The 27,543-nt window shown below is 46.1% G+C and overlaps 5 protein-coding genes across 9 annotated transcripts; 1 reads left to right on the top strand and 4 right to left on the bottom strand.

The window, feature by feature from the left end:
* Positions 1–938: 938 nt before the first annotated feature.
* On the bottom strand, positions 939–14,007 carry tim (timeless). 5 transcript variants are annotated; one of them, XM_033380483.1, is made up of 15 exons: positions 13,983–14,007; positions 12,619–12,841; positions 10,268–10,498; positions 8,616–10,206; positions 8,405–8,546; positions 7,829–8,334; positions 7,561–7,759; positions 7,360–7,487; positions 7,146–7,299; positions 6,926–7,078; positions 6,504–6,855; positions 5,926–6,214; positions 5,759–5,860; positions 2,030–2,446; positions 939–1,513 (listed from the first exon to the last, which is right to left on the bottom strand). In XM_033380483.1, the coding sequence occupies exons 3-15, from the start codon at positions 10,362–10,364 to the stop codon at positions 1,354–1,356; spliced, it is 4,290 nt and encodes a 1,429-aa protein (XP_033236374.1). In that variant the 5' UTR covers positions 10,365–10,498; positions 12,619–12,841; positions 13,983–14,007; the 3' UTR covers positions 939–1,353. The 5 variants fall into 5 exon arrangements, with proteins under 5 accessions (XP_033236374.1, XP_033236373.1, XP_033236375.1 ...); XM_033380482.1 differs by lacking the exon at positions 13,983–14,007 and adding an exon at positions 13,272–13,424; XM_033380484.1 differs by lacking the exon at positions 13,983–14,007 and adding an exon at positions 13,272–13,424 and having other exon boundaries at positions 10,268–10,492.
* A 2,111-nt stretch (positions 14,008–16,118) lies between these two features.
* LOC4816928 (trypsin-1) lies at positions 16,119–17,431 on the bottom strand. Its single transcript, XM_033380487.1, has 2 exons — positions 16,787–17,431; positions 16,119–16,717 (listed from the first exon to the last, which is right to left on the bottom strand). The coding sequence occupies exons 1-2, from the start codon at positions 17,053–17,055 to the stop codon at positions 16,162–16,164; spliced, it is 825 nt and encodes a 274-aa protein (XP_033236378.1). The 5' UTR covers positions 17,056–17,431; the 3' UTR covers positions 16,119–16,161.
* A 185-nt stretch (positions 17,432–17,616) lies between these two features.
* On the bottom strand, positions 17,617–21,830 carry LeuRS (Leucyl-tRNA synthetase). Its single transcript, XM_001356666.4, has 6 exons — positions 21,683–21,830; positions 20,680–21,512; positions 20,050–20,618; positions 19,532–19,990; positions 18,228–19,468; positions 17,617–18,165 (listed from the first exon to the last, which is right to left on the bottom strand). Exons 1-6 carry the CDS (start codon positions 21,683–21,685, stop codon positions 17,728–17,730), a joined length of 3,543 nt encoding a protein of 1,180 aa, XP_001356702.3. The 5' UTR covers positions 21,686–21,830; the 3' UTR covers positions 17,617–17,727.
* A 395-nt stretch (positions 21,831–22,225) lies between these two features.
* Positions 22,226–23,900, top strand: LOC4816911 (coiled-coil domain-containing protein 47). The gene is made up of 3 exons (XM_001356665.4): positions 22,226–23,071; positions 23,136–23,483; positions 23,545–23,900. The coding sequence occupies exons 1-3, from the start codon at positions 22,226–22,228 to the stop codon at positions 23,782–23,784; spliced, it is 1,434 nt and encodes a 477-aa protein (XP_001356701.2). The 3' UTR covers positions 23,785–23,900.
* Positions 23,901–24,144: 244 nt separating this feature from the next.
* LOC4817090 (uncharacterized) lies at positions 24,145–26,568 on the bottom strand. Its single transcript, XM_001356664.3, has 2 exons — positions 25,216–26,568; positions 24,145–25,154 (listed from the first exon to the last, which is right to left on the bottom strand). The coding sequence occupies exons 1-2, from the start codon at positions 26,334–26,336 to the stop codon at positions 24,290–24,292; spliced, it is 1,986 nt and encodes a 661-aa protein (XP_001356700.2). The 5' UTR covers positions 26,337–26,568; the 3' UTR covers positions 24,145–24,289.
* Positions 26,569–27,543: the final 975 nt, after the last annotated feature.

The following is a 27,543-nucleotide window of genomic DNA, read 5'->3' as shown; positions in this document are numbered from 1 at the left end:
ACGATGAGGAAATAAACAAAGTAAAACGGAACTCAAAAACATACCAAATATGACTTTGATATCCGAACTGGACTGGTTCCGATCTGCAGTGAATCACTTACCTTCCAAAATATACAACCCACTCTACAAGCATACGATTGTTTTAAGAACTGCGGCGATCGTGATGGCCATCGAGAGTGGAGTGGAGTCCAAGACGGAATGGGGCTGGGACTGTCGTCTGGGCCATGTTGCAATTAACTGGCCAACTAAGCAGCAATTGGCCACAATTATTATTATTATTTCTTGTACGACTACGAGTATGCTTATGCTTATGCCTTATGCCTAGGCCGGACGATTGTTGTGGTGGTCGGGCGCATTTTGGTAATTGTTTTAGCCATGTTTTGCCATTTATGTGTGGCCTGAAAGACCGAATATGTGACTGGTACTGGCACTGGGGGGACTGGCACTGTGCCGAGTAGTAGATTTTTATTTTTTAAAATTTTTTTTGTTCTGTTTCTGTGTCTGCTACCGTTTTTGTGAGCTCCATGCGTGGAGTCTCCTCGCCTCGGCCCAACCTCCACACAATCCACACAATCCTTAGCGCAAAGTCAACCAATGACCTTAATTCGCTTTGGCCACAGCTCGTTTATCTTTTGGCTCCGCCAATTTGCTGCACATTATTCACATTTGGCTTAGGATTTGGAGTTAGATTCCGTGTTCGAGACCGCAGTCAGAGGCGAAGACAGAGATTTGTAGCTGTTACTACATAAAAAGCTTTATTAGTAGAACCACATCTCTAAGTATATAATTTATGATGGTTACAATCTACACATGGTTACAGTAATTTTCATGTTGGTTACAATAGTATATACTATGTGATATATATGATATATGACCGTTTGCATGGGGTGCGATACTAAGAGATAATATTTAGATTTTAGTTTGTAAATAGATTTCTCTGTGGTGTATATTTGAACTATTCAACCAGGAACATTGCCCATTTATATAGGTATATACGGTATATACGTTATATAGGTATGTACGTTTACGGAATACAATGCGTAACTAAAAACTAATTATTAAAACTTAGATTAAATATAATTTATGCTGTAAAAGAATCATTGGGCCTTCACCATTTCTTTGACTATTCATTCATTATGCACTTTGTGTCACATCTGATTGTTCAGGTATATATTATACTTTGCATAGCTGATTGTTCAGGTATTTATGTTTCCTTTTTTTGTTTTTTTGAGTTGTTTCGACAAACCTCTTGCTTACTGTCTGTAAATATCTTCTGTAACGAGTATGTTGTGTTATACAATTATTTTTTATTTGTTTTTTAGGTACAGTTCATTACACACTCAATTCTCTTCTCTACTGTCCCTTCCCCTTCCTTCCTTTTTTCTCTCCTTTCCACGAGATTTTGCTCTCGCTTTCAATGATAGTGTGTGCGGGGTACACACGGAACTCGTGTTTCTCATCCTCATCGCTCACATACATTCGCGTCAGATCGGAAGCCACCGAAACATTGTCGCTGCAATAATCATGAGAACATCATGAGAACATCATGAGAAACAATCTTCACAAGACCCCAAACGAAGAAAAAAATAAAACCCAGCCCAAAATCTAAGCATAATTTGCATCCAAAAAGAGTTCCAACGATATCTTGAAAAAGAAATCTTAAGAAACCAAGAAATAAAAGTGCTTAGATAAATCTTTTTGGAGTTGCCTCCCATTTTCGGTTGCAAATGGCTGAAATTGAATAATTGGTTGCCATAAATTTATGTGAGACACTGTGCAGATATGCAGTCTGGCATCCCAGACATTTAAGTATTGACAGTCCAGGCAGTCCGACAGTCCCGACAGGCGGACATTCTGTCACTGGCCCGGGCCTGGCATTCTTGCGCAATCTGTCCAATTGTCAATTAGCTGATCGCGAACTCCTGGGCCCGGCTTGCGGCTCCACTCTTACTCGTACCGTTGATTGGAGAAGGGGTTCTGTGTCGGTTTTCGGCTATCGGTTTCGGCTCGCATTCGTTGTGGAACTCACTTGAAGATCTCGTTCTTGAAGGCATCCGCCACCATGGCGCTATATTCCTCCTCCAAATGGCTGGCCCGGGCAAAATGCGTGCCCTTGACCTCCAGTTTCTCGAACGATGACTTTATTGCCGCATCCTCCTCCACATCGCCACGCATTATGGCCCCCACCGCAGAGGTGGTCATCAGTACGCCCATTGCCTGGGAGTACACAGTACCGCCGCAGCCAGAGCTGCTGCTGTTCTCGTTATGCGGCCCCATGATGCTGTGCAATCGCGGCATAATGCTCATGGTATTCAACGGATGAATGGCATTCATGGATGGCATTGGCGTCATTGCCATCGTCTGTCCTGTCTGATACATAGTGGAACACAGGGACCTGCTACTTTTGCACTCGTCATCGCCTTTTACGATTGCTGTACTCGAAATACTGCAAATGGATAGAAGAAAAGTTAAGTCGGTTAGTGGGGGAATGCAATTGGAAATTGGTTTATACTCGTATGTTTCCCCCAAAAGCCATCACAGATCGTTGCTCAATTAACCCTTTGGTACTCCATACCATATATTCTCACACTTTCAGCTTCAAGTAGCAGTCCACATCCCCCCGATTGGTGTCTCGACTCCAGTGACTCAGCGAGACTCTGTGGAGTGCTGGAGTGCTGAAGTTTTTTGTTTTTGGAACTTGTTTATTTAATAATTAAACTGATTTATGAGACTGATTGATGGAGCTGCAGTGCCACTCCACACAGCAATCCACAGCACAAAACACTCCACTCTCTGCCAGAGAGCAATAGGTGTCCATGTTGCACTTATTACTTTGTAGCTGCCACAACAGCAGCAAACAGCAACAGCAACAGCGACCATGGCAATAATGCAAAATGTTAGCAATATTCACCAGACCAAGCTAAACCAAAGTCGCAGCCAAAGCCAAAGCCAAACCCAAAATCGGTGGCTAAAATCCAAAAGAAGGTCGAGAACCTGGGAGTCAAGCTGGGAAAACCAAAGCGAAACATGGCTCGCAAGTAGTCTTCTGCCCCATGCTACTGCTACTTTTGGTGTTGCCACCGACTGACAGACACTTTGGAGAGTCCAATACACAGCCCACGGGGTACTGCACTTTGGCTTCCTTGTGGGTTGAACAACAAATAACAAACGAAGAAAAAACAGCAAAGAGCATGCAACAAAAAATGAGAAAAATGTCAAATTCAATTTTCGCCAGGCGTCAAAGTAAATTACTTTGGAAAATTGCCTTTTGTCAACGCCCACGCCCCCCAGGGTAACAGGCAGAAACAACAACAACAACCAAAAATAGTGGAGCTGCCTCGTGCCCACTTGCGTGTTAATTTGCCTAAGCTTTTGAAAAAAGAGTTGTGCAATTACATATATGGAGTGTTTGATTGAGACACTTTTGCTCTTCTAAGGGAATCTACGGCATCCAGGGGAATAGATGGTATTTATTGAATGAATCATAGGCATATTTCTAGCTTGTAACGCACATAATCCAGGCAGAGGGGCAAAGACTACTTTCAAGCATTTTTCCCAACATATAGGGATTTAAATATCTATATAGATAAAGATGCTGGATATTCTAGGGTATTCCAAGAATCACTTTCCCTCCTGGCCGATGCCATTCATGTTTTGCTCATTCTCTCAATAAAGCCCATGATCTAACCAAACTATTGAGTCAGCTTTCCAGTCAAGTGGTTTTTTTATAGTTTGCTGAGCTAATAAGAAGAACTTGTTTGCCCTCATTTCCCATATCAACTGGGAGACTCACGCACTGCACTGCACTGCCTGCCATTGCGGGACTCCCTGTGGAGGCCTCTGACCGTAGTTGGGGATCGGGGATCGCATAACATTTGACTTTTACTTTCCATATAAAAAGTAGTTACCAAAGAAACTCGTTTGACAATGGCAAAAGAGGCTGCGTCTGTGTCTAAGGCACAGAATGCACTAAAATATCAGCAAAAATATTTCCCAGAACGCAGAACCCAAGACCCAAAGACAACACACACAAAAAAATGTAAATTTTAGTCTTAAACTGGTTCAGATCGTTCGTAATTCGTAATTCTCATGGGGTCGAGGAACCGAAACCGGCTGTTGCCTCTTCTAAGGATTCAAATGCAATCGTCAGAGATGAGAGTGTAACCTCCGCTAAATGTCAATTTCAGACAACAATTGTTTTTGTCGGATCGGTGTTCTCGATGTTCTCGGTGTCTGATTAATGGCGGCTAACTCTGGCTAAGCTCAGATTTCTAATTAGTGCACCAACAATGGGTACCGACAATTTTCGGTCGATTATTCGTTCAGATTATTAAAGTTAAGTGCCCTATAAGCTTAATGAATTGATTGATTTACACTCCACTCCACTCGTTTGGATTTCGAGCAGCTGCAACAGCAGCAGCTCGGGAGATTATCATGCGGACAATTTATGCATGTAGGGTGCGAGCTACAACCGACTCTATATGTGGTATCTATCAGATACAACAGCTATAGCTATAGCCATAACTGTGACTGGGTCTGGGCCTGTGACTGCGCGTGCTAATCGCGATGACTTCATTTCATGTTGCTGCTGCTGCTGCCGCTGTTGGGTGCGCTGACAGAGGTCAGGCCCATGTATCTCATGGATAGCATTGGATAGATTGTTGGATAGCTGTTCTCCGGCTATGTTTCTTGTGCCTGCGCCCCAGACACCACAAAGCTTGTCCGAGGTGTAAATGATTCTTACAGAAACACGGACTACGTTGAGTGGTTCCAGATGTAACGAAGTCCAGAGATTAGGAATACCCATGGATAAGCAAACAGAGGGATGGTTAGGTAGGACTTTGAGATACTTTTTAATGAAGTAATCACTAATATGAAAGATATTATATATATTTCCGATAGGAGTTCATGTATTCTATGTGAAAAAAGTTACTTTCATTTCTATAGGTAAGGGATATTTCTAATGGATTTGTATCGGAAAACGATGAAATTAAAGTTAAAATGGGGTTCGGTTTGTACTAAATGGATGACTTTTGAAGTAAATTTTAGTACATTGCATGCGATCTATTATCCCATTCATGAATTCGATTACTGAACTAAAACGTCTTGAACTTCTGTTCCGCAGCCCTTTTTTGGGGTTCCTCCAGGCATATTCCACACTAGACCCAATATCCCTTTCATCTTTATCCTATAATCGGTATGTCCGGCTATTTATCGGCAATCTAAAAGTTTGGTGTAACAACAAAATGCCATACACAAAAAGTCATAAAACCAAATGCAAAATGCTGTTCAACATGAGCAGCAGCAGCAGCCGTGGCAGGAGCAGCGGGTGATCGTGTGGGGTCTACCAAAGCGGATGAGGTAAATACATATGACCACATACTATATGTATATCTAGATAGATGGCTGGCCAGATCAGGTGAGGGCAGGGAAGGCAAGGGAACGGGGGTGTTCTAAGAGCCAGACAATGGCCAAAACGGAGCTGACATTTAGTGCGCAACTGGCGACAACAACTGTCAACACACGAAAGTAAATGTACGAACGGATTTAGGAGACCAGACCCCAAACGGGGCTTAAAGTTCATAAATTTTCAGTTTTGGCCAGAGACAGACACCGAGGGAGAGAGAGCATGCGGCTCATGTTAACAATATGTTTGGAGAGCCTTAGAGCAGCTGCCGTGTGCCATAAATCTGAAGATTTTCCAGAATTGTTTTGTGTTTAAGTTAGGTGGGGTTATGGGTGCCCCCTATGTACTCACCAATCATTGATCTCTCCAATGGGAGCCGGGCGTGGATTCCGTTTGCTTCGCATGACCAACTGCAGCCAATTGGGAACTGGGGGCGTCGTATCGGGTGTATATCTGAATAAAGAAAAATAAAGTGAATTAAGTAAAAGTTAAGGGATATTTTTAGAGATGCTGCTTACCTCATCATTGTATTGGCTGTCTTGACCTTGGGCACAGCAAAGAACTCATTGTTCGAGCTAGAGCTGCAGTCCATGGCATGGGCCTTCTCCACAGCTGCATCCACTTCGGGAATGAGGGGTAATTCACCGTCTGTATCGCCCATATCTACCTCCAGGCTGCTCTGCGAGCTGAGTGAATTGCGGGGTCCTCTGTTGTGATGGGATCGCATGGACGCAGCACTGGCCGCCGCACTGGCCGCAGCGGCTGCGGCTGCTTCTTCCAATTCGGTGGCATCGAACTTGAGGGCTTCTATAAGATCGAGATGGCGAGAAAGGAGAGAGGCACAGAGCATATCGAGATACACACACAAACCACAGAGACACAATGAGAGAGTGAGGCAGGTAGGGGGGCAGGTGGTCAGGTGGGCAGGTGGGGAGACTGGAGGCGGTCTCAGGCGGATTCCCATGATCAAAATTTTGGAGCATGAGCAAAATATATTTGATAACACGGTCTATACAATCACCTCAACAACATTTGAGTAAAATGTAGGACGTTTTGGATGGAGGCGGGACGTGGGATCTGTGGGACTGAAACTCACGTTTATTCACGGGTCCCAGCTTCTTGGCCATCCCGTACATCTGCGCCGCGGACCAGTAGTCTGGTATCCGAGCAAAGATCGAGCCCGCATCTACTGGCAGCTGGATGCCCAGCTTATGCAGGAGCAGAACGAATGGCTGATACATCATCGCGGCCGACTGCTCGTTGTTCCACTGCACCACCGGGATGGACTTGTGCAGGAGGATGTAGTGATAGGCCACTGGTTCCATAATGTGTGGCATCTGTCTGCCTGACTTGAGGTTCAATTTGATGTAACAGCATTCTAAGAGCACCTTTTGCACCCATTCCAAGTGCTGGCCCTTTTGATCTTTGATGATTAGATCCAGAAGAATCTATAATGTGGAATGTAGGAAGATGGGCATTAGGTAAACACACAATTTTAGGGCAGAATCGCGAATGTACCTGTATATCACCTGATGGCCTGCCAAAGCCACCATCCTTCATCTCAATTCCCGATTCGGTGGTCACCGATGTAGGGGTGTTCAACAGCGTTCTCTGATATTCAGCATCCTCGTACCTCATCAGGTCATCGTACTCCAGAAGGGTTATGATATCCTTTAAGAAATTAAGAAATCATTTATGAAGACATTATTTTTTTATTCTTTGTGGTGGGTTTTTTTACCTGTTGCAGCAGCTGCTGGATGATTGAAATGCGAGATTTTTCTTTATTGCCATTGTTGCTGAAGAGTCGGACAATTTTGCCGACCACATCGTTGGTGCTCCTGCTCTGTACAAAATACCAGTATAGTGTATCCATCTCATCGGCATTCCAAGAGCTAAAAAAGAGCAATGATTAGTAAAATAATCTTTAAGAAAAGTCTCAATCTAAACCCTACCATTTGGCATGCTCCAGATTATGCTCTTTGGTCATGGCTGTCAGGGATGTTGTGGGTATAGTCATGGGTGTTTTGGGTGGTGTGTTCATAAACTTGTTGATGACATATTCGATAAGATCAGACCAGTCCTATGGATGGTAATTAATTACACAATAAGTAAACACTTTCTTTCAAGGGGTTCGATGTTCAATAACAACTCACATCACACAAAGTGAATTCCATCTCCCAAATGCGTGAATATGTCTTCAGAATGATCGGTTGAAATAAGACACCAATCTGTTCCAGATCTCCACCTACATGATGCATCATGGTAAAGATGCAATCGTTGACAAACTCTCCATTGCTGGTAAAGTCCTCCAGTAGGATGCCATAGTAATGCATTACCTCCAAAGTGGCGAATCTATATAGATGGAAAACCCGTTTATTAAGTGTCCCTTCAGGGAAAAGTAAAGAAAGTCTCCAAACATACTGTGCAACGTGCTGTGTTAGATTTTCGGTCTTTTTGCCATCCAGCTGTGGTCGATTGTCCAGAATGAGTAGGAGTATGTGATTGGTCACGATCAGATCCTGCAGATACTGCTTCGAATAGATGGTGGGGTTGAAGCGTCGCAGCAGCAGCACAAACAGACAATGCAGATCGGACGTGTCCGCTATTTGTATGTGCAATTGCCGCAGATGATCGCGATCATCGTCCGAGAGGTGCGAAACCTTATTGTATGCCTCGATGGCCTGAAGGAACTCCCTGATGGCCGTCACCAGGAGATGCATGCGTCGGAGATGGGGCTTCAGGTCACTGTCCCGTTGCCTTGCACACTGCTCCAATTGCTCGCACTGCATGACACCCTCGTAGGTGAGGTAACTGAGGACATCGTAGGTGAGTATCGTGTCAATGTGCTCCATGTCCAGCTCCAGTTGTGCTGCAAACTTCAGGAAGTACGTGACCAGCCAGAAAAAGTGCGACGTGTCAATGGGTAGCTGTTGAACATATTAAAGGCTTAGTGTATGTTTTTGGCATGGCTTAGGGCTTGGCTTTGTTTCCACTTACTGTATTTGTGAGCAACTGGGCATGCAGGTCTTCCACCAAATAATTGTAGCCCTTGAGGAGAAAGTCGACGGTGAACTCCTTGAGTAGATTGGCAATATCATCGTCCGTGGGTATATGCTGCACGAGGCCCTTCATGTTGATGCTGGATTGGGTGTAAAAACCTTATATTATACACTCTCCGTAACCCCCAAAAATTCTTTTGAATACTCACAGACTACTCTTACTGCGCTTCACTAGCTTCTTGCGCCGCAGCTCCTTCTTGTCCAGGGGCGGCAGAATTGGACGCTGCTTATTCCTGAGCTTTGTGTTGCATGGCGGTTTCTGGTGCAACGGCTTGCCCTGCGGCATGTCATCATCGTTGCTGGAGGTGGATACAGACTCCTGGTTCTCCACCTGCGTGGCATAGCCGCAGTCCGAGAGCTCCGACTGCGTCGAGGAACATTCTCGTTTCTGGGGACAGCATTTGCCTTTCGTCAGCTGCAGTTTGCCGGCATGTGGGGACTTCTGGCTCAGCTTGATGGCTGCCACATAGGCCGCATAGCTCTGGTGCTGCGGCGGGGCATGCGAGTAAGATGGCCGACTGCCGACGGGCAGGGGTGACCTGAACGGCATGATACTGCTGGATAGACTCGTGGTTGTGGTAGTGTCGTTGACATTGTCAGCTGGTTGTGTTTTAAGATTCAAGGGTTCCGAGGACGCGGCCGCCACCTCGTTGTCACACTCCTCGTCCTCCTCCTCGGCCTGCATGGCTTGGTGGAGTTGCAGATGTATAAAATCGGAGTCCTCATAATCCTCATCATCGTCAATCCCAGCAGATCCCATGCGCTCTTTCGCATCGATAGCATCCTGATACTCCTGACCCTTGCGGCTCACCTCCTGGAGAGTGGCTTCGGTGCCCTCCCATAAGGCCAGCTGCCGCTCTTCGGGGGTCTCCTTCTTGCCACAGAGACTGCTCATGCTGACGTTCATGCTCATGCTCATGCTCATGTTCAGGCTCATGCTGATGCTCATACCGCGTCCCTGGCTGCCATTGTCCGAGGAATCCGATCCAGTGGGATCCGAGGTCAGCATGGGACTGGACTCGCCGCTGCCCTGCTTCGGGGGTGTCGTGTTGCTCTCATTGTCCTCGGAGCTCTCCGAAAGCGATGCCTCGAACCAGAGATCGAGCAGCTTCTGCAGAGTGCTCACGTGCTGGTCCTTGTAGATCAGCGCGATCAACTGCACCATGGTGACGCCCCAGAAGGAGCGCTGCGGACAGGTCATCAGGTAGATGAGCAGCTTGTCGATGCTCTGGATGAACAGATTCCAGAGAATGGTGTTCTGCATGGTGATGCCATGCAGATTGTTGGACTGCATCATCGGCATCACACAAATCCCGTGCGTTTCCGGTATGTGAAGGATGTTGCGCAGCAGCAGCAGACAGTTGTTGATCTGGTCACACTTCTGCGGCGACAGCTTGGGATCAGACTCTAGGATGTGCTTCATGTACTCCACCACGCTCTTGGTGCTCTTCGCCTCGGTGAATGCCTCCTTGCTGGTGTACAGCAGCTTGTTCAGCTCGAAGATGGTGTGACGACCCACATCGGTGCGGTACATCACATCCACGGAGAACAGACACTCCACCGGCACTGTGAGATTAACCAGTATCCGGATAACCGACTCCAGCACCGCATCATCCTTGGCATTCTCCAGCAATGGTATCAGATCGGATCGTACATTCTGGCCAAAACAGATGGCCCGGCGAAAGGTGCGCAGCGTTTGGTCCTCATACGTGAGCTTGTGGTTGATCTCCTCTAGAATGGCTAAAGGGGGAATATCCGACTTATTGAAATCGTTCAGAGGCATGGCGCTTCGCTTACTTACACAATGCATTCGGACTGACAACGTAGGTGTCACCCTCCAGGGAACCCAGCGAAGCGAATGCGCTGTGCAACTGTGGCGCCGTTAGTAACCAATCCATAATCTTTTTTTCTCTTTTATGTCTATATAAAATTGTAGTCGTGTTTAATCTTGAGCTGATCCTGTATAATTCCAGTGCTCATTGTCGTTCTTGAGCATGCAAGATGGTCCTTTTGGGGTCCTTTGTAACTGCAACTAGGTAGGAAACTGAATTTGTTAATGTAACTTTAAGAACTCTGATACTCTGCTAAAATCATAAATGCAAATGTTAATTATGATCAATTACAATTGAAACATAACCAATTCATATCGATTCATTCAAGAAATGTTCCCACACAACAAAGTCGAATAAGTAGCTGGGCTGGCGTTTAATTATAAAACCAGAAGGTCAAGCTCCTCTTCAGCAGCTGAAACCAAATCCCCAAGCCCCCCAAGAGTTGACTGCATGTGACCATCGAATGCTCGCAACATGCAATGTGCAGCTCTGGCAGCAGTCGTGTCGTTGCAGGATTCTCATATGAAGCGTAATAAAAATCCCATACACGTGCCCAGGTGCGTGCAGCCCTGTTGCCACCCGTCATGCTGGGTAGCCGAGAGGCACATCGGGTAAAGAAAATTCCCAGAAACAACACTTTTCCCAGCTAGAAAATTCCCGAAGCCAACCTTCACCCAGTCTCAGTCAAAGACGAAGTCGGAGGCTGAGCATGGGGATGGGGATGGCGATGCACACATAACCAGAGAAAAGCTTCGAGAGGAGAGGCATGTCGCCGCATGTGACTCACACAGAGATTCAAATTGATTGTATAAACCGTTTTCTGGTGTGAGATAGGGGCCACAGTGGCAGGGGGTGTGGCTGTGTCAGCTGCCAGAAGAGACAGAAAACAATTGAGACGCTGTCGAGACCCCCCATTGAGGTATTTTTAGCGCCTGAATTGGCAGCAGGAAAATTTCACGCAGCTCCTGGGGCCCCCGTTCTTATGGCTTCCTCTTAACTGACTTTGAATTGTTTTTGTTTTGCTTTGTTCTGATGGTACAGTCGATTTCCCTGGCTAATAGGCAACGCTATATTTGAAACAAAGCTTTGAGAGGCAGGGCACTGGCTAGGGCGCTGGGGCATGGCTATTGTGTGGCAAGCTTTTAGGCGAGCACGTTAAATAGCACGCATTTGAAAATCCGTTGAAGGGAGATGAGGGAAATAATCCCCTTCTGTTAGAACAAAATTAAAAATTAAAGGCAATAGATTTATAATTAAGAGAAGCCAAGGCCTGGGAAAGGAAACATTTCAAATTTAAATGGAATTTAAAGGTAAATTTAAAGGTAAAATATATAGAAGAGATATCTTCTCGTACTTCTTTAAATGATGATAGATCTTTCTCTAATCAAAGATTATCTTCTGCCACAAATATGTATAGTTTATACTTTCTTTATGAATATCCTGCTAAGCTCCAATGGCACTTTTGAATATCTCTAGAGCCTTTAAACTATTAGTTATAAAGTCAATAAAATCGCCAATTTTCACACACATCTTATTCGTCCATCAATCTCTATAGAGAACTCCGTGCAACCCCAATACCATTTCCGTCGATTGGTTATGAAATCATAGAATGAAACTTACATAAAACTCGTAGCGAAGCCAAGAACAAGAAAAACTGCAAATGATATGCGCATTGGCTTCATGACTGAATTTCTGACTGACTGAGAAAAAGAATTTCATTCAAGCAATTCCACGAATGACCTAGCTCGTATTTTGCATTTTAAATGGAAAGCCAAGATAAATAAACAAATATTTTGAAAATCAAATGAGGCTGAGGGAAGAAAGATGCCTAGAACCCAGGGAAATATGGATGGATGAATGGTGTCCGCCCCAGAATCTTTGTGGTACAGAAAGCCAGAGCGACAGGCAAGGTAATTCCCCCAATTTGTTTGATGTTTGTGGAACTTCTTTTGACAGCCCAACAATTGAAGGCCAGGCCTCCAATTCTGTCAATTGCAGGCAGTTCAACGGCTGCAACTTACATAAGCCTTTGGGACAGAATTTTATTGGGCATTTTCCAGTTTTTCCTTGGAAATAATGAGAAAGAATATGGAACATGTCTGTTCATAAAGAACCCTTTGATAATATTCAATATCATACCAATATATGTATATATTAAGTTATAAATTATTTCATATTCAAATCTGGCGATAATTCAAGCTTTTTTCACTCAGCTTTTCTGTGCTTTTCAGAAGGGGCCTACGTGAGTGTCAGCTGTGATAGGTCGTGAATCCCCGCCCGCCCCATTGCTCTTAATGCTCGTGTTCTCTAGGTCTCTTACCGGATTATATTCTCTTCTGCCTCTGTCTGGGTATATGTCTGGTTTTCCACCGTGGTTTGAGAGTGATTTGAATTCTGCGAAATATGTCTGGTAGATGATTTCGTTGAGCTTTTCCATGCACTTGGTTGGGTTTATCTGGTTCTAATATTGTTTTTTGTGTGTACTTTTTGGTGCCGTAAAAATCACACTTATTAGTCAGAAAATTCTGATGTGCTATATAGCTCTGAAAATAGTTTGTAAATAATTGATATTTCGATTAGATTTTCTATAGGTCTGTTATATGTTTTATTTTTTGATCATATATATCACATTCTGAGGTCTCGATCTTCTGCACATTCTCACTAATTATAGTTTTCTTTCTGGGCATGTTCTTTTTAAAGTCTTTCTTATCTAAAATCCACCAACTACCTATAATACTCGTGCGAGTTAAAATCCACTTTATTCAATTACTGTCTTTGTAAAAGAAATTGCCAGAGATATAGTCATTCACTTGCACCAATACCAAGACACGAATATACATATGCACACACTTTTACAAAAATAATAATAAAAAATAAATACTTCTGCTATGCATTTTCCGAATGCATTGGAAATGATTTTGCTTTTTGGAACATTGTTTGACAAACTTTTATGATTTATTATGTGAAACTTACAATCAGGGAAACCCCAATTAATATAATAGATTCAATATCTCAAGAACTTTGTGAAATATTAGGAATATTTTTAATTATATACTACTGGGAGTATGTTTGCTGTTGCGCGAATCGAACCGCTTTGAAGGAACTCTGAGAGTTGTATGCTACTTATATTCTGCGTGCCGCATATAGTAGCTTCTGCTGCAGTCGCAGCGCTGCAACGCCGAAGCACTCGTTGAGCAGCCGAACACCCGAACACGGCAGATACACCCACACGAACACCTAATATTCGTTATTCACATTGCAGCCGCATGAGATGCCAAAAGCCGAAGCCACCCCCCAGAGCCACAAGTTGTCGCCGGCCCCTCGGTTCGTGTCTCGTTCGGGTACCGTGTGCCGCATTCGTGAGAGCAGCAAACAGCTCTGCCTTGGCCCTCTCGTTCTGACTAAGTGAGACAGTGCCCCCACTCACGTGTAGCGACAACGTGCGGCACGTTTGTTTGTCTAGTGGATGAGAATGTTCGATAACCATGAATAGCACGGCAGCAACACAGCTATTCCAGCAACAAATTCATATACACTGGCGAAAATCTCACGTTATTGGATCAATAATTTAATCTTAATGTGGTAAAGAAAAAGTATCTAAAGTTATGAAAATTGAATGTAGACATAATAGTGTACACTTTCGTGAGTATAATCTCATGATTGCAGCATTCAGTATACAATTACCTATTAAGGGTGTCCACGAAAGCGCCTTCTCATAGTTAACTATATGTTTAAATTATTTAATACAATACATGTTAATCTTATTCCGAATAAAAAATTATCATTTAACCCAAAAGAGATCTCTTCTTCCATATTATTTTGAGATCTTTGCTCTTATTCCATTTTAAGAACCAATCTTTAGGGCTATTAGAATTCCTCAATTGTAGCTCCATTAAATACATTTTCTCTCAGTGTAAAGACATTGCTTTACCCGCTTAGCTTTAAACGCTTTTCCCTGAGCCTTTCGACACAATGGGGAGTCGATTAGACACGACTCGCTTCACATATCCATAGGCATTTGCGACTGCAGGGTGTTCGCCGTTCGGCTGTGGCTGAATGATTATGACGTTGCTGAATGATGATTACCCGACTGCTGACTTCTGTTGCCTAACCCTCTGGCAGGAAGTCAACAGTTGGTTCTTACACACGAGCACGAGCACGAGGAGGAGGGAGGAGGTCTACGCACTGCGACAGAGTGGGTTGAATACCTCGGACTTTGCTCTACGGCGCAAGAGCCCCAGAAAACGACGCGTCGTCAACAATTCGCGGCTGTAAATGAACTGTGGGGATCAATGGAATGGGAATGGGGCGGCGCGGCGCGGCGCGCTTCTGCTGTCGGCGCTATGCATCACACCTTGGGGTTCTCCAATTTCCACTCACAAATAAACACTACATACGTTGAAAACAACAGAGCAGGCCCTTGACAGCGACTTGGTCCAAATATTATTCAATCATATGAATGCATATATTTTTGGTGTGTTAGTTGTTGTCTTGGGCTGAGAGATCATATTAAAGGGAATTTATGCACCATGAAAACAAAAAATGCTTGAGGAAGAATGAAAGTTTTATTGAAGAAGTTTGAAGAGTGCTGTCTAGTATTACTTATCTGTAGAAAAATTCCATTGATACTAATATGACTTGTTAATTATGTCTTGTGTAATCGTATGTTACTTAACGAAATCGCAAGGAAGCCAAATGTCAAGGACAGATCATTCATATTTATAGTTATTCATCTGTAGATCGTCAGTAGAATAGATCAATGCAGTCAACCGAGAGTGCACTTTGCTTACAAGATCTACTAGAAAACAGTGGCGCAATCTAGTCTTATCTTTTCTATTTTGCACAGTCAAAAAGAAGATCTGTAAAAGATCAAAACTTTCGGTAAGCGGATCAAAATTCGCGAAGCACGATTACAAACTGCTAGCATATGCGAATCCTTCTTGAAGTTTTTCTATCGTTAAACCATTTATGTATACGTTTGGTTTCTTTAAAGCTGCCGCTTCATTCAATGATTCTAAACAATAGACTATTTAGACAATAGTCAGATCGTCATAGCTTCGCCTTCAATTAAATATGTAAATAAAGCGTTTTATTTCACGGAATTCACATTGTGGCATTTTTAAAGTTACTTTGTTCTTTTTTCTGGCAGTGTATTGGCATAATATATTTACTAAATATTAGATTTAAGCAAGCTGTACCTCCTTTCCACTTACATTTTTTAATTTTTTATTTACGCGTCTGAAAAGCTCAAGATTTGTTCACCTACTAGTATTCTTACATCTCTCTTACAAAACTCAAATGTCGGATTCCCCTTTATCTAAACGCACCCAACGCAAACGAAAATACATATATCTATTTTGTAATCCTGTAAGGACGAGGTTTGCGGCGTGTGAAAAGGGGGAAGAGAGCCAATTTATAATCGAGTAAGACCCCACTCGTGTGAGGCGATGGATAGGTGTACTCGTCTCATCCTACTCCTGTCGGATACGTAACGCGAAAAATGCGCATACGCCACATGTATCACACCTGAATCAGAACAAGAAATAACGATAGCTCCAAACGTGAGCTGCCGTGAGCGCCCCCTTTCCCAGCCAAAGCCATACTCGAACTATACAGATGCATCGCAGCTATGTGTCATGCGCTGAACAACCTCCGCTGTTAGAATGTGCCCCACGGAGCTGCGCCAACAACGCAACCGCCACTGCCAGCGAAATGTGCAGACAGGGGGAAGACAATCGCGTGTTTGGCAAGTAAATTTCGTGCTGGCAACGTGTACATGGAAACCTCTTGAATGAAACCTGATTTTGAAACGCCATCGCCTTTTAGTCGATTTTTAATGCGGTTTATTGAAGAACTTTTCATGCTAGATGCCGCTGTGCTCCTTCACCCAATCGCGGGCAAATGCCACCCGGGAGTAAACGCCTGGATAGTCGGGTTTGGCACAGCCATAGCCCCAGCTGACAATTCCCACCAAAACGCCAGATTCACTGACCATTGGGCCGCCGGAGTCACCCTGGCAGGCATCCTTGCCACCCTCCATGAACCCGGCACAGATCATACGCTCGGTCACGCCGCCATACTGCTGGTACTTTTCGCTGCACACCTTCTGGTTGACCAGCGGCACCTCCACCTGCCGCAGCCACTCGCGGGACTCCAGGAGGTTCTGGGTATTCCCCCAGCCACTCACAAAGCAGGTCTCCCCATCCATGAGCTGCTGTTGGGGCTCCGGGAGCTTGATGGCCTTCTTGGTCTCATCGAATTTAATGGGATGTTGGAGCTGCAGCAACGAGAAGTCGTAGTCTACGTTCGAAAAGTTGAATTGGGCATGCTGGACGATCTGCTTGACACGGAGTAGCTCTCCGCTGCGAGCAAACTCTGAGGTGCCCAAGCGAATATTTAAACGATCGGCAGTCTTGCCACTGAAACAGAAAGATAAGAGTTAAACCCTTGAAGAAAGAAGTGGAGTGGTGTGGCATCCTATGACTCACTATGTGCAATGGGCAGCGGTCAGAATCCACTCCTCGGATATCAAGGATCCTCCACAAATGTGACTGGAAGTCTGTAGCGACACCTGATGTGGCGCATCGGTGATATTGATGCGATGGCCACCCACAATGCGGCCATCTAGACGTGGCTGGGTCTTCAGAAGCGTATCCTTCAGGGAACGCTGTCGCATAATAGGCTGGGGTATAAGGCACACGCCCCCAAAGACCAAAAGGCTGCACTGCAGCAAGAGAAACACTCGAAGACTCAACATGGCTGTTCTAAACTAAACTTTTCTTTGGATTCTTTTAATGTTAAAGCCTTATATATGCTATGGATGGGCTCTTGGCTAACTGATAGCCACCCACTGCTCCCAAAAAACTCGCTGAGCCACCGCTGAGGGGATTATCAGCCGACTGACACACAAACCAACAAGAAGTAAAAACCAGCATAACGGGTCGAAGGTTTTAATACCCTTTTAGATCAGTAGTATCTGAGGAAGCTCTAAGATATTTTTAATTGAATTATCATTGCAAAGACTTGTTTTTTGCCACACCGACGGTTTGGACACATGATCTACAGAGTCATAAAGGAGCATGTGTACAGTTTGCTTATGTTAGCTTCCAAACTGGGAGACTAGTTTGCGTTCATAGGTGCGTTCTTTGCGTTGCAAACATCTGCTCAAAATTGTCATACCCTCTTTAGGGTACTTCTGAGGGCTGGCTTATGGGATGTGGTCTCTAAAAATACTGGCTCTTGGCCTTGGGTGAGCTCGTAATCAAATCGCTTGCAGCCATTATAAGGTATATGGGTATTTGTAATTGGGTCAAATGCATTTGGCAGTACAGTAAGTTAATTCTTTAATAGCCATCAACTTGTTGTAAAAGGTTACTCATTCCCTTTGTGAATAAATTAGTTTAGTATGCACCTATTTAACCGCATCTATTTACTCTACCACATAGATCAGATTCCGACCCACTTCGGTTAATTTGCCTCCCTGCTCCACGCTCACTCGCTTGGCGGCGACATCCAAGATGAAATTTCCCTCGCTGAGCAGCGTTTTGCCCGTTTTATAATCCTGAAAGTTGGGTATCTTGCGGGGACCCAGCAGTAGATCATCGAATCGCCAGATTTTAAGATTAGACAGATCCGTTTTGAGCCCAATTACTTTGGAGATCTTCTCACGCAACGACTGCACTGTATCGCCCTCGGAGATGATGGTGTTGATTTGGAAGAGCGACGAACGCTCTGTGGGATTCACCAGCTCAACGCTCACATTGGGTGCCACACTAAAGCTGATGAAAGGCGAGCCAGGGCGCACTTCCTCGCGAGTTTTCTCTGGTGCTGAGGGATCATCGGTATACTTTACTTCCAGAGAATCCAGCTATGAAAAAACAAAGCATAAGAGTTAATGGAGAACTATATTAACTGTGGGATTTATCTCACATCCAGGGTGTTCTTGAGGTACTCCAGATTGCTGATTAGCACTTGCCGCTCATCGAAATCCAGGTTTACAGCCAGGGCCGCTACTCCCTTGCCGGACTCCACTTTTTCGCGAATCATTTGAGCGAACGGCATCACTCGCTTCATGAACTTCTTGAGTTCTGCCTTCTGTTGGAGGGTGGCAGCAATCACCTTGTTGTCCGGCAAGGCCTTGGACTTGTTGAACAGCTCCCGCATGGTGTCCAGGACACAGCACTGCCAGGGCGGATAGGTTTTGGCAGCCCAAATGAGGGCACGATTGGGTTTCGCTGTCTGCGGATCCAGTGCCTTCTCTTTGCCACCCTTGGCCTTCAGCTGCAGCAGGTTCTTTAGGTTGAGACGGAAGGCGTGAGCCGACTCCATGAGGTACTCGGAGCTCATAATATCGAGCTCATTGATGGCCCCTACCTCGGGCCAGCGAGCGTGGACAATGGACTCCTTGTTACCCAACAGTCCCCAAACGTGTTCCGCCATGTGCGGGCAGATAGGAGCCACCAGCAGAGCCTGACGACGTATGAACTCTAGCACCAGCTCCACGTGCATACCCTGGGTGCCGCACAGCTCGCGGTACTTGTCGCGGGCCAGCTGCAGCTCATAGAAACCGCTCCTAAGAGCCTCCTTAAACAGCATCTTCCGATAGTTGTCGTCCGTCTGCTGTGTCTTGAGGTTCAGCTCGCTGAGGAAAACCTGATCATTAAACGTTCTGGCGGCGCCCTTTCTCAGAGTGCTTTTCGTTTCCAGCATCTCTTTGACCCACTCGATGAACGTGAACAGCCGCAAGATGCCCGCATCCGCTGTGCTCACGACAAAGTTGGCATCCTCAATGCTGTCACCGGCATCGGCTAGACACAGACGCATGCCATCGGCCGAGAACTTTTCCACGGCATCGGTTAGGGTGAGGAAATTGCCATCCGACTTGGACATCTTTGCGGAATTGAGCAGCAGGTGTCCATTCACGCGCATGCCCTTGGGCCACTTTGTGTCATCTTTGGGCCAAATGGCGGCATGATTGTACAGAGTGAAAGTCAGATGGTTATTGATCAGATCCTTGCCAGAAACCCGTAGATCCATGGGATACCAATACTCGAACTCGCGACGCAACACAGCCAAATGCTCCAGCTTAATGTTTGACTTCTTTGGTGGCGGTGTCTCTTTGAAGAAGATATAGTCCCAGACCTCAGAGGTCATGTCAGCTGGTGTGATGCCTACAACAAAGATGGTAATAAATTAAGAGGGTATATCATTAAATTGAACGAAAATTGACATACCAAAGGGACCGGGCTTCTCGCCACGAAGGCTTCCGCCCTGTATCAGATGCACAACTGTATAGTATGCCATGTAGATGGTGGAGTCCGACAAAGACTCAATCAGCCACTGCTCGTCCCACGGTAGCTTGGTGCCCAGACCGTAGGTGCGCGAGCAAGCGTACTCATGCAGCCAGTTCAGACACGCCTCGAAATTGTTGCGTGCCTCTTCGTGAAAGGTCTCCATGTCGTGCAGTATCTTGAAAGCCTGCTCCTTCCAAACGGTTTCGCCGTAGGTGACGTACCACTGATTGCACAGCGCCACCACACACTCATCGGCCGAGCGAGACAAGATGGTCTTCTCCGGCTCATAGTAGACTTCCGCCTCGTTGGCATCCACCATCTTCTTTTGCAGATTCTTCTTGACATCCTGGACTTTGCTGCCGGCAAATTCCCCAACCAACATGATGCCGTCATAGAAACCTAAAAAGTATTCCAAATTAAATATGAATGTGAATCTCTATAAGGCGGCAGTCGCTTACTCTTCAGGTAGCACATTTCCTTGGCTTCGGCGAGCTTGTCCTTGTCGTTTTGAGACTGAATCTTAAGTGTATTGTAGGCATGAACGGCACAGAGCTTGCCCAGCGTAGGCACCTCAATGATCGGGAAAGGCTCATAGTTCAGAACCATCTCATCTTTTAGTCCGTACTTCTGGCGGAACGCCTCCTTCTTCTGCAGATCAACCAGGGCAGCGTAATCGTCGGGCGAGTCGGAAGGCACTGAGGTAACCACACCCGTGCCCTTGTCCGCTTTGATGCTTAGCATCGGAAGCGTGTATATGATTTTGTGGGACGTCAATGGTGCCGAGAGGGGAGTACCCAACAGCTCTAGGCCTGTGATCTCGGCCAGCACAACAATATTGCCCTCCTCGGCAGTGAATCCCTGGTATGCCATGTTCCGCGCAGCACGACGAGTACTGATCCAAACTTCATCCCGAGAGGTCTGCCACGCAATGTACTTGATGTCCGGATGCAGCCAGCAATTGGTCTGGCCGTACATCGTCTCCGGCCGCAGTGTGGCGGCAACCATGTAAATGGGTTTCTTGATAGCGCTGCAAAAGAAACACCACTTAAATCACGATCGAAGCGGGGTAATAAATGACTATTTCAGACCTCAATACTTTGGGTGCCTGCAGCACTTTCATTTTTATCAGAGTGTACTCCTGCGGGCCCACGCCCTCGCCAGTGGAACGATCGTGGTCCATGCACGGCTGTCCATCCTTGGGTGAGTAGATGGTGTAGCGCTTTCCGTACATAATCTTGCCGCGCTGCTTCAGATGATTGAACTGCCAGCGGACAAACGAATCAAAGAAGGGATTAGCATCCGTTGTGATAAATTTGCGCCGCCAATCGATGTGGGCACCAATGCTCTTTAGGTCCTGTATCGCCAGAGGTGGGAAGTAGTTCAGCCAATGCTGGGGGTCGGAGAACTCTTTGATTTCCTCATCCTTGAGGCCCAGACTCTGCATGATCTGCCACTGGTATTTGGCCGCTCCCGTCTTGGCCACAGCCTTGCTTTTCTTGCCCTTAGACTTATCTTTGGGTATCTCCGACTTGGTCTCCTCAACGGGTGCCTCTTCCACCGCCTCTGGAAACTGGGGAGGATAGCCAAACAGTTCCATTTCGCGCGTCAACTTGTCGGCACATGCCTTGATCGGCATTCCAGTGCAATGGAAGCCAAAGGGCCACAGGACGCGACGTCCCTTCAGCCGATGGTACCGCACGGCGAACTCCGCCTTGGACAAACTAAATGTATGGCCCAAATGCAGACGTCCATTCATGTAGGGAAAGGGAAACGTGACGAAGAATTTCTCCGACTGTTCCTTCTTTGGCGCCGCCGGTGCATCGGTCTGATGGACTTGTTCCTTTTCCCAGCGCTCCTGGACTTCGCGCTCGATCTTCTGCAGGTATTCCACCTTGAATGTGCCTTTCCGCTCGATATTCGCCTAGTGCACACAACGAAATTTGCATTTTAAAAAGGGCGCATATGTATGAATGAAGAAGAATTCCCGGAAAATATTGCATCAGCCGGCATGCTTTCGTGGCAGTTTGCTGAATTTAGCCACCACCAGATAATAGAGCTCAGCTGAGATTTTCATCAACTATTATTACTCACCATTTTAGATTAGTGCACGTCGCAATTGTTTAAAACAATTGTTTTATACAGATTTCCGCACTAAAAGCAATATTGCCAGTGCAACGTGTTTACCAAAAGAAAATCGATAGTCGATAGACAGAATCGCTGTGGAAAACCCTGAAGGGGTGACGCAGGGCTGCTGAAGAATAATTAATTAAGAATTAATTAAATAATTATTGATTGGTTGTTGGCATGTTTCTGTTGTTCACACTGCTTGCTTTTCGAGTCCGGTTCACATCATTAACTTAAAATGCAGTATACAACCATCAATATGAATATCTCTGCACACTTTTTGTTCCCTATCTAGGTCGCACACCTTGCAACTTACTTAGGGATGCGGCTCAACACTATCGATGTACATAATTTAACCATCGATAGACCAACTCAAAATTCCATCGATATTTCTAATTTAACCTAGTTTTTTTTTCTTAATTAGTGAAAATATAGTATAAGCACATTTAGAGAAATTGTAACATAGTTAAGCACACAAAACGTAACAATTGTGGAAAGTATTTGTTAACAATGCGACCAGTATTTGCCTTTTTGCTGCTGGCGCTCATCTGTGCGTGCCAGGCGCAGTCGGACTTCGAGGAAGGCGATAATGACAATGATTTTGCCGAATTCGATGATGAGTTCGTGGGTTCCAACTATTACACAGAGCCAGCGGCCAAAAATGCAGAGTCCAATTCAGCAGGTGAAGCTGGTGGAGCCATTGGATCTAGGGAGGAACAAGTGCCGCCACGCAAGCAGACACAAATCGTTGACGACGACGAGGAGGACGGCCTTGTAGAGGAGGACGACGAGTTCGAGCACTTCCAGGACGAGGAGGAGTTCGAGGGCTACGACGGTGGCGACGCCAAGGACCCGCCAATCGACGAGCAGGCCGAGCCCAAGCTCAACATACCCAATATCCCACTGCACTTCCGCACCCACTGGGACTCCTATTGGATGGAGATGCTGATGGTTGCGGGTCTGCTGGCGTACTTTGCCAATTTCTTTGCCGGAAAGGCGAAGAACGCACGACTGGCGCAGCTCTGGTTCAGCACGCACAAGGCTCTGCTGGACGAGAACTTTGCCCTAGTGGGGGATGACGGAAAGCCGGAGAATGAGAGTCCCGGTCTGATTAAGGAGAGCGAGAGCCTGTACACGCTCTGGTGCTCGGGACGCACCTGCTGCGAGGGCATGCTCGTCGAGCTGAAGATGATTAAGCGCCAGGATTTGGTGTCCCTGGTGGCGGGACTTATGCGTCCCCAGCTCGATACGGTCCATATCAAAATCGATTTGACGCGTGGCTTAATGGATTCATTTGTATTTGCAGTCGGCTCTAAAAAGACCATCACCAAGGTCTTTAAGGAATATACAGATTTGGTAAGAGGATATACCTATATATTCCCAATTTGAATTCGATTCCAAACACTTGTTGCCATTGCAGAGCAAATTCTGTAGTCTAGTCGGGAAGCCGGAGGATCGCTACAATGTTCCCAACGGCTTCGCAGTGCTCTCGGAGGTGCCAGAGGCCACATCTGCCATACTCGAATCACGTATTATTACTGCACTTAACAAATACCAAAGCTATATCGATTACCTGCACATTTCGGACCAGTTCAGTGGCCCCATCCAGCAGGAGGAGGGCAATACACTGAAGCAGCTGGAGACCAAGCCCGTCCTTCTAGCCGGTTTCAATCTGCCCAAGCATGCCGAAATGGAAACCATTAAGCCGTTGTTATTGTTGATCTTTTATTTAATGGAACGTTTGAAGACTTATCGCATGTCCAAGGAGGTATTGCATTAATCAATCACATCTTTCTTACAGGTAATCACCTTTTAAAATGCATTTCCAGGGCAAGTCGAAGTCGGACAAGAATCGCCAGCGCGTTGAGGAGGAGTTCTTGAAGAGCACACATGCTGCACGTGCCGAGGCAGCCGCTCAGCGTCGCGAGGACAAGCGCAAGCAGGAGAAGGAGCGCATTCTGGCCGATGAGGATCCAGAGAAACAGCGCCGCTGGGAGGCCAAAGAACAGAAGCGGCAGGCCAAAAAGAATGCCCCCAAAATGAAGCGACTGGCCGTCAAATCATTGTAGATTTGCTTCACAGTTTGCCATTAGTTGTCTCTCAGGAGCGCTCCTCTTTAAAGTACATAAATTGACCATTTGTAGTTGTTCCTCAAATGCCACAGAATAAAGCAATATATTATATATTTTTTTCCTATGGAGCGCCAAAAACGAAATTACACAATCAATTACCTACCTAAACCTAGCAGATAAGCTGATTATACCGATAAGATAACCCTTTATATCTACGAGACGTCAGGTTTCATATCTTTTGGATTACAAGAGAGGGCAAAACCGAGAAGTTGCACAAAGTTAGATGCTTAATCTCTTGCCCAACGCCTTCACACTCGCTCTCGAAGCAAGCACTGCTTCAAATGACATTTCGGGTGCTCGCTTATCGGGCCGAAAAATTGCAATTATATTTACTAGGACTTGGTTTCGAATGGTATGGGTTAACAGAACAAATTTTGATCATTTATCATCTCTTACTTCACTGCACTCTGGCGTTGGGGGCCGAAGGAATCGCGTGTGTGATCTAACACTTGACTGGGAAACAGTTTTCATTGGACACATAAGCAATGTGGTTGCGTAGGGTCTTGATCTGCTTCTGGGCGGCATCGAAGCTGTACGAGAGGGTATTCAGTTGACCTTGCATCTCCCGGATGACGGCTTCGCGATCGTTGACCGAGAGGGAAGCGGTAGCACGGCACTGGGCCAGCTCCTTCTCCAGGCGATTGATTTGCTCCTGCTGCTGGGACTTGATCAGTTCTGCGCGCTCCTTGGTGCCGGCTATGATCTTGGCGGACTCAGTTCGCAAGGTGTCGAGATCATCCTGGGTGGCCTTGAGCTGCTCGCAGAAGAGATCGCGCTGGCGCAGGAGCTCCTCCAGTTCGTTGCGGGCCTGGGACAGCTCCATCTGGCACTGGGCTAGTTGTGGGCGCACGTCTACGGAGGTGGGGGAGCTCAACTGGGATTTACAGGACTTGAGCTCCTTGCAGACGACCACCAGCTTTCCCTGCATCTCGTCCTTCTCCTTGCAGATCTGGGCCAGCTTCAGCTGCTCGTTCTCCAGCAGCTTGGGGAAGTGGAGCAGCTCGTTGAGCTTCTCCTGGAACTTTGCCCGGATCTCCTTTACCTCCGTGTTGATCTGCTGCTCGATGCGCTTGTTGTTCATGTTGAGCTTCTCCAGCGAGACGCACTGCTCCTCGACCTTCTGCTGGGCGAGCAGGTACTTGTTGCGGTAGTCCTCCAGTTGCTGCGACTGCTCCTTCATAATGCACTTGAACTCCTGCTGCTCCTCCTTCATCTCATTGACGCGAGCACGCAGAAGATTCAGCTCGGCAGCATCGGCATCTCCGTCGGCGCCTTTCGATGGACTGCTACCACAAATGCCCTTCATTCTAGGGGGAGGAATGGAAGCACATATAGATTTAATGGGAGCTCCCGTTGGGGGACACTTACCGCTTCTGCATCTCCTTCATCTGGCAGTCCTTGCGCTGAAACTCTGTCAGCAGACGCGTGTAGTTCTCCTTCATCTTCTCGTACTTGTCCGCCTTGGTGTTGCGCTTCCCCCCGCAGATGATTAGTGGATCGGGTTCCTCTGGGCAGGGCGGCCGTGACGGACATGGGCGCGAGTCCTCCTCGTCGCTTCCCTCATCGCACGGACCAGCGGATTCACGACGGTTCACTTCGTTCAGCAGCCTCTTCACCGAACACTGCATTTTCACAATGCGATGCTTCAGCTTGTCCATGGAGGTGACTGATGGCGCAGAGGAATTCTGTGGACATGGGGCGGCATGGCCATGAGCATGCGACCGTTTCGACGAACGACAGGGCGGTGCGGGCGGGCACACGCTGCTGCTGCTCTCCGGGCAGGGCTTCGCCCCACAGGGCCCCGGACTGCATACGGGCTTGTTTTTGCAGGCCATGATCGCAGCTGCAATCTCTTGCATCATCCGCTTGTCTTCCGGACAGGCGCCCTTCATCTTCTGCATGGCCTTCTGCAGGGCACAGATTAGCCGCTCATCCATGGCACCACCACCACCACCACCGCCTCCACCGCCACCGCCGCAACTGGCACATGAGCTAGCATCCTCGCTGCAGGGCTCGGTAGCTCCGCTGTTCGGCTGTCCACCGGGACATGTAGCACCCATGCACATGTAGGGCGAGAGCTGGTCCTCGTCCACGGTGGTGGTCAGGTTCACCTCCTTGTAGTGACGGTGCGAGCCAAAGTTCTGCAGCTCAATGGCCCGCCGCATCATGGTGTGGAGCTTGATGTTCTCCTGCTCCATGCACACGCGCAGGCGCTTGATCTCGCGCATTTCGTTGCGCGTCTGGCAGGGCTTGGAGCACAGGTCCATCACATTAGACTTGATGTCCTGGATGATCTTGTTCTGGCAGTCGATCTCCTTGATGAGAGCCAGATACTCCATGTACATGCGCTTCTGTTCTGGATCGTCGGAGGACTCACCCAGGCGCGAGAACAGATCATCCTCGATCCCCTCCTCCATCAGGTGCTCCTCCATGAACCTCTGCTCATCCTCGTACTCCCCGGGCTCGTCGGTATTCTCCGTATCCGCCATCCTTTAGTTTTGCTACGGTTCACTCGCAATGAAACAAAATTCTACGAATATCCTCTTAATTTTATACGTTTTCTGAGCGTTTACTTTTTTTTTTATCCCCCTTTTCCCGGTAAATTTCGAAAATAAAATACACTAAAAAATTTTTCAGCGAAGCTGTTGTATTATTCCTAAACGTATAAAATCAACTGAGGCACGGAACCGTATAAGCCGAGTGGGAATATGATAGCACCTTGGGAACGGCCTGCTGTGATTCCGAAAAAATTAATGAATCGACTCGAAGGGTGACGCTTAGTGAGGGACAGAAAACCTAAAGGTTTCTAAGTCCACTAGCCATAAGAAAATTTAGTTAATCATCCAGAGAAATTGATATAGGTTGGGTAAATATTTGGGCCTATGCTCCAAAACAAACCGATAATGGACCGCGATTTATCAAGAATTTACGTGCGTAAACTATTCGGCGATGGGACATGGTTCTTTTTTAATTGATATTCAAAGTTTAATTTTTGGCCATATACATACATATGTATATTTTCAAATGTATGTATACTTTTAAATAAAGTGTCAAAATTTGCAAACTTTTGGGGTTTGAACTTTTTTCCAACACCACCATATCGAGGTAATGTTGTATCTCCGGACTGATCCACCAATTTACGGTCTCATAAGGTTAAAGCTGAGGTAGAACATTTTATGCTATTGTTTAATAAATTATACTTCCTCCACCTTTATTGTCATTATTATTATTATTATTATTATTATTATTATTATTATGCCATTTAGCTCTTCTTCGCATTCACATATTTGTCCAGTTTCTTTTCTACCTTAGGATTAAACAGGTCTCCTATGGCCTGGAATTCATGTTTTTTTTTCATATTTACAAAATAGATAGAGTCCCCAAAATAATAGAGTCCAAATAATAGAGGTTCCAACCGACGAGACCCAAACTCCTCAGCAGCAGCCATCACCACCTACACCACTCACTCAAAAATATATGCATACCAAAAAGAAGGCAATACACTTTGGCCAGTACTTCTTTCTGACTTCTACTTAATGCGTAGAAATATTGTATGACGGATAAAAAAAAGGTATTGCTTAGCTTATAATAAATTTGAATCGGTTGAGTAGATATGTATGCCATAAGACCATAAAAAAGGCCATCGAAAAAAGGGATAGCAATGAGAGAACTCTTCTCCTTTATTGGCAAATTCTT

This window comes from Drosophila pseudoobscura, chromosome 4 (genome assembly GCF_009870125.1).
Source record: "Drosophila pseudoobscura strain MV-25-SWS-2005 chromosome 4, UCI_Dpse_MV25, whole genome shotgun sequence".
NCBI lineage: Eukaryota > Metazoa > Arthropoda > Insecta > Diptera > Drosophilidae > Drosophila > Drosophila pseudoobscura.
Note: the sequence above shows the minus strand (reverse complement) of the source record. Positions and strands in the feature narration are given on the sequence as shown.

Coding starts and splice junctions, on each gene's coding strand:
- tim (XM_033380483.1), bottom strand. CDS start 10,364: ATGGATTGGTTACTAACGGCGCCACAGTTGCACAGCGCATTCGCTTCG. Junction 7,300..7,359: donor AATCTGGAGCATGCCAAATG/GTAGGGTTTAGA, acceptor GCTCTTTTTTAG/CTCTTGGAATGCCGATGAGA. Junction 2,447..5,758: donor ATTGGAGAGATCAATGATTG/GTGAGTACATAG, acceptor ATCCATTTGCAG/TATTTCGAGTACAGCAATCG.
- LOC4816928 (XM_033380487.1), bottom strand. CDS start 17,055: ATGTTGAGTCTTCGAGTGTTTCTCTTGCTGCAGTGCAGCCTTTTGGTC. Junction 16,718..16,786: donor ACCGCTGCCCATTGCACATA/GTGAGTCATAGG, acceptor TTTCTGTTTCAG/TGGCAAGACTGCCGATCGTT.
- LeuRS (XM_001356666.4), bottom strand. Junction 19,469..19,531: donor CGAGAAGCCCGGTCCCTTTG/GTATGTCAATTT, acceptor TCTTTGTTGTAG/GCATCACACCAGCTGACATG. Junction 18,166..18,227: donor ACCTCAAGAACACCCTGGAT/GTGAGATAAATC, acceptor GTTTTTTCATAG/CTGGATTCTCTGGAAGTAAA.
- LOC4816911 (XM_001356665.4), top strand. CDS start 22,226: ATGCGACCAGTATTTGCCTTTTTGCTGCTGGCGCTCATCTGTGCGTGC. Junction 23,072..23,135: donor TTAAGGAATATACAGATTTG/GTAAGAGGATAT, acceptor TTGCCATTGCAG/AGCAAATTCTGTAGTCTAGT. Junction 23,484..23,544: donor CTTATCGCATGTCCAAGGAG/GTATTGCATTAA, acceptor ATGCATTTCCAG/GGCAAGTCGAAGTCGGACAA.
- LOC4817090 (XM_001356664.3), bottom strand. CDS start 26,336: ATGGCGGATACGGAGAATACCGACGAGCCCGGGGAGTACGAGGATGAG. Junction 25,155..25,215: donor ATGAAGGAGATGCAGAAGCG/GTAAGTGTCCCC, acceptor TCCTCCCCCTAG/AATGAAGGGCATTTGTGGTA.